The 3,544-nt window shown below is 43.0% G+C and overlaps 1 protein-coding gene across 1 annotated transcript; it reads left to right on the top strand.

The window, feature by feature from the left end:
• Positions 1 to 590: 590 nt before the first annotated feature.
• On the top strand, positions 591 to 1,398 carry LOC148020097 (uncharacterized). The gene has a single exon (XM_087699651.1). The coding sequence runs from the start codon at positions 706 to 708 to the stop codon at positions 1,396 to 1,398; it is 693 nt and encodes a 230-aa protein (XP_087555777.1). The 5' UTR covers positions 591 to 705.
• Positions 1,399 to 3,544: the final 2,146 nt, after the last annotated feature.

Raw genomic sequence — 3,544 nt, 5'->3', positions numbered from 1 at the left:
ATAATATGTGAGATCTATAAGTGAAAGATTAACCGGTGCATCTTTATTGTGTTAAAGACAAGAGAGATTAAAACGTATTTGAAAAATCCAGCCGCAAATATATGATGAATTGTCGTAGTGAACATGGATTTTGGGAAATTTAAAAGGAGAGTTAGAGTTAGAACGTATTTGAAAAATCCAGCCGCAAATTTGATGAATTGTCGTAGTGAACATGGATTTTGGGAAATTTAAAAGGAGAGTTAGAGTGAACGAGGCCAGCCGCAAACCCACACGCCAAATGAGTCACGACAGCCGACCTTGGCGTGCCAATTATTTTGAGCCCACGAAGACTGGTGTCCTAAAATATTGGCCAAGGTGATATCGGTTCAGATAATGCCTGCTCCTACACCAACATGGTTAGCTACCTTCGGGCCCGTTCACGAGTAGTGCCTTTGTTGAATGGGTCGGAGCAATAGAGCCTTTGTTGAATGGGTCGGAGCAATAGACCTGGCATCGGTAGCTACACTGACAGGACTGCTGCTGTTGGAGCAATACAAGACCCCTGCTTGTATATTAAGAGAAAAAACGTCGTGCTATTGCCTCCACGATCTCATTCAGCGATTGCTTCGTAGACATTATCTGGATTCTGATTTTGATTGCGCTCTCTCTGTCTCTCTCTCTCTCTGTACTGAGATCATCATTATCTCGGTACACATTCAACTAAGCATGAATTTGCCCTTGAACGCCCTGCATGTAACTGCCATGATTCTTGCCATGGGCCTGATCTGCAGCACAGATTGCAGCAGCCGATCGGAGCCGAGTGTACAGTCATTGGGCGTCCAGCAATTGCGCCAGAGCTCATCTGCAGCGGCTGCCAGCAGCGGTCGAGAAACAACGTCGGTAACGATCCCGTCCACGATAGCGGTGGTCCCAACATGCCATGTTGCGGGCGAGGATGACAGAATGCTGGCCGCGTGCGGTCGGCTGCGCCTGGTGGTGGGCGGCGTGGGGCACCAGCACTATGCCTTCAACGGCACCGACTGGGCCCTCTTCAACGCCACGGCCGATCTCTTCTTCGACCCCGCGGCCACATTAGTCTCCATTGACGACGACAAGGATAACGCGTCATCCGTCACTACAACCTCCGGCAACGTCCACCAGCTGCTGCTCCAGAACAATCGTCAGCGTCTTGACCATCGTCAAGTGATCGGCCAGCACTTCTTCCTGGCCCAACCGGACGCCGCCGGCGGGCAGCCCAGCTGGCAGATCACCCTCAATAATACCGCCCATCAGGACGCTCACCGCTGCAGCAACAGCAGCACCCTGGTCACCGCCAAGACTCTGCAAGCCGTCTCAGTCGACCCCAACAGCATCACTTGGAGCCTCCTCCAAACCACCACTCAACGCGGCAGCCTGTAAGTATCTCTTAATCCATAGACACGTACATATATGTACTTCCTGTATATATCACGCACATGCGCAAGTTACATACATACATCTGTCTATAGATACCTTCGGATACATAGTGGACAGATACATATATGAATCCTCATCTACCTACATCGACATACACATATATGCACTTTATTTTTTTAAAAAGATAGTTTGCAAGACAAACAAACTAATTAACTTACAAATTGATTAATTCACTAACAACTAGTCATGACATACATATAGACAAATGGGATGGTTGATTGAACTACACACATATCAATTGGTTGATTCATTGACACATTGTATTCATTGCCTTCACACCTTGTCTTGGATGTAATAATGTAACTAATTGATTGCCTTGTGTATTGTAGAGATTCACTTGGTGCCATCACATACATCCAACGCATTGCTACACATGGAGGACTTCCATCATCTACCACATCAAATACAAGCATTGGGGACATCTATTTATCTCCTTATTCCACCATATATGCCTTCTATATATCTGCATCATCATGAATGTAGACAATAAGATAAAGTTCAAGTTGTACCAGCTGACGAAAGAGTAATATATCCCATTGTTGTTCTCAACTTCTTTTTGGCCAACAATAGGTTGGACATAGAAGATACATTTTTATTCTTTTTTTTGTAATGAAAAAATAAAGTATTGATTGGACATAGAAGTGTGATGTTTAATACTCAAACTATTCAATAAATCCATTGTATTAGCCTCTCTCCCTCCCTCCCTCCCTCCCTCCCTCCCTCCCTCCCTCCCTCCCTCCCTCTCTCTCTCTCTCTCTCTCTCTCTCTCTCTCTCTCTCTCTCGTTTAAGTTTACTGGGATTCAAGTTTTGAGTTTGTAGGATATGCCTTAAGACATCTTGTGATTGTTCTTACAACATTAAAACCTGTGTGTGTGTGTGTGTGTGTGTGTGTGTGTGTGTGTGTGCGTGCGTGCACATGCATGCGCTCTCCTTTGCTCTCTTTGCCCCTTGTATGTATGTGTGGTCAATTAGTGTTCAAAGTCTCAACACCTTCAAGTATACAAAACAAGAATCAAATCCGAGAAAGTATGTGCAAACACTAGCTACAAAAATAGAATAACATCCGGTCTTGCTATCCAATACCCACCGTGCAAGTGAATGCTACATAACTAATGTCTTGTTTCATAACTTTCATTGACTCCTATGGTTGGAAGTACCTTGGGATTTGGTTAGTTCACATGCAAGTTAATACTGCGCTTGGTAGCTACAATTCTATGTATGCAACAAGCTAGTTTACAAGGTAGTTATTAGATGAGCAACTACCTATGTGGCAATACTTTCAAGTGTGAGGCTAGCTAGGTAGCCAAATACTAGCTTGATGATGAATAATTAGCTATCTTGTTAACATTCTAGTTGCCTTGACTATCTCGGTAGCTATTTAGTGGGTTTTTAGCTTGAGATCTACTTAGGTTGCTAGTTAGGGGATGGCTATGCTAGGAGATGCTTGATTCAACTACTCCTTTGTTAGTCATGGGATGCTTAGGTCAAGTATACCCGATTAAGATACTACCTAGTGAGTTAATGGATGCTTGGGGTACAGAATGTAAAATACCTAGTTGGTTGACTTAGGAACTGCCCAATTTGTTAGGAGATAATTGGTTCTTCAAGACCTACCTAGGTAGTCATGGGATCTTTGGGTCAAGGATGGGAACTACCTTGTTAGTCAATGGAAGATTAGTCCAAGAACTAACTAGTTAGTCAGAGGATGCTTATTACCTAGGTCAGGGGGTGCCTAATTTAGAAACTACCTACTTTGTTAAATAAGGGATGCTTAGGTCAAAAATATATTTTAAAAACTACTCACTTAGTCAAGGGATGCTTTGATATAAAGGAGAGGTTATTTATAGATTTAAAAAAAAAGGGTTATGTTTATTTAGGAAAAATTCACAAATAAGGATATTTATAAATAGACCTTAAATGCAGGTAATATAGAGGTCATGCATATAGTGACCTCTCCGATGGAACTATGGTTCAAGAACTATGCTTTCTTAGTAGCTAGTTAAGGGAAGCTTGTTGTAGGAACTTAGTTAGTTAGGGGATGCTTCGCTCACCAAAACACATTGAGAACTAACTAGGTGGCACCTATAT

The sequence above is a fragment of the Lygodium microphyllum genome, chromosome 19, assembly GCF_053477565.2.
Source record: "Lygodium microphyllum isolate KBCC chromosome 19, Lygodium_microphyllum_v1.1.10, whole genome shotgun sequence".
NCBI classification, from domain to species: Eukaryota; Viridiplantae; Streptophyta; class Polypodiopsida; order Schizaeales; family Lygodiaceae; genus Lygodium; species Lygodium microphyllum.
The sequence above is the reverse complement of the archived record's forward strand: the minus strand, read 5'-3'. Positions and strand labels throughout refer to the sequence as shown.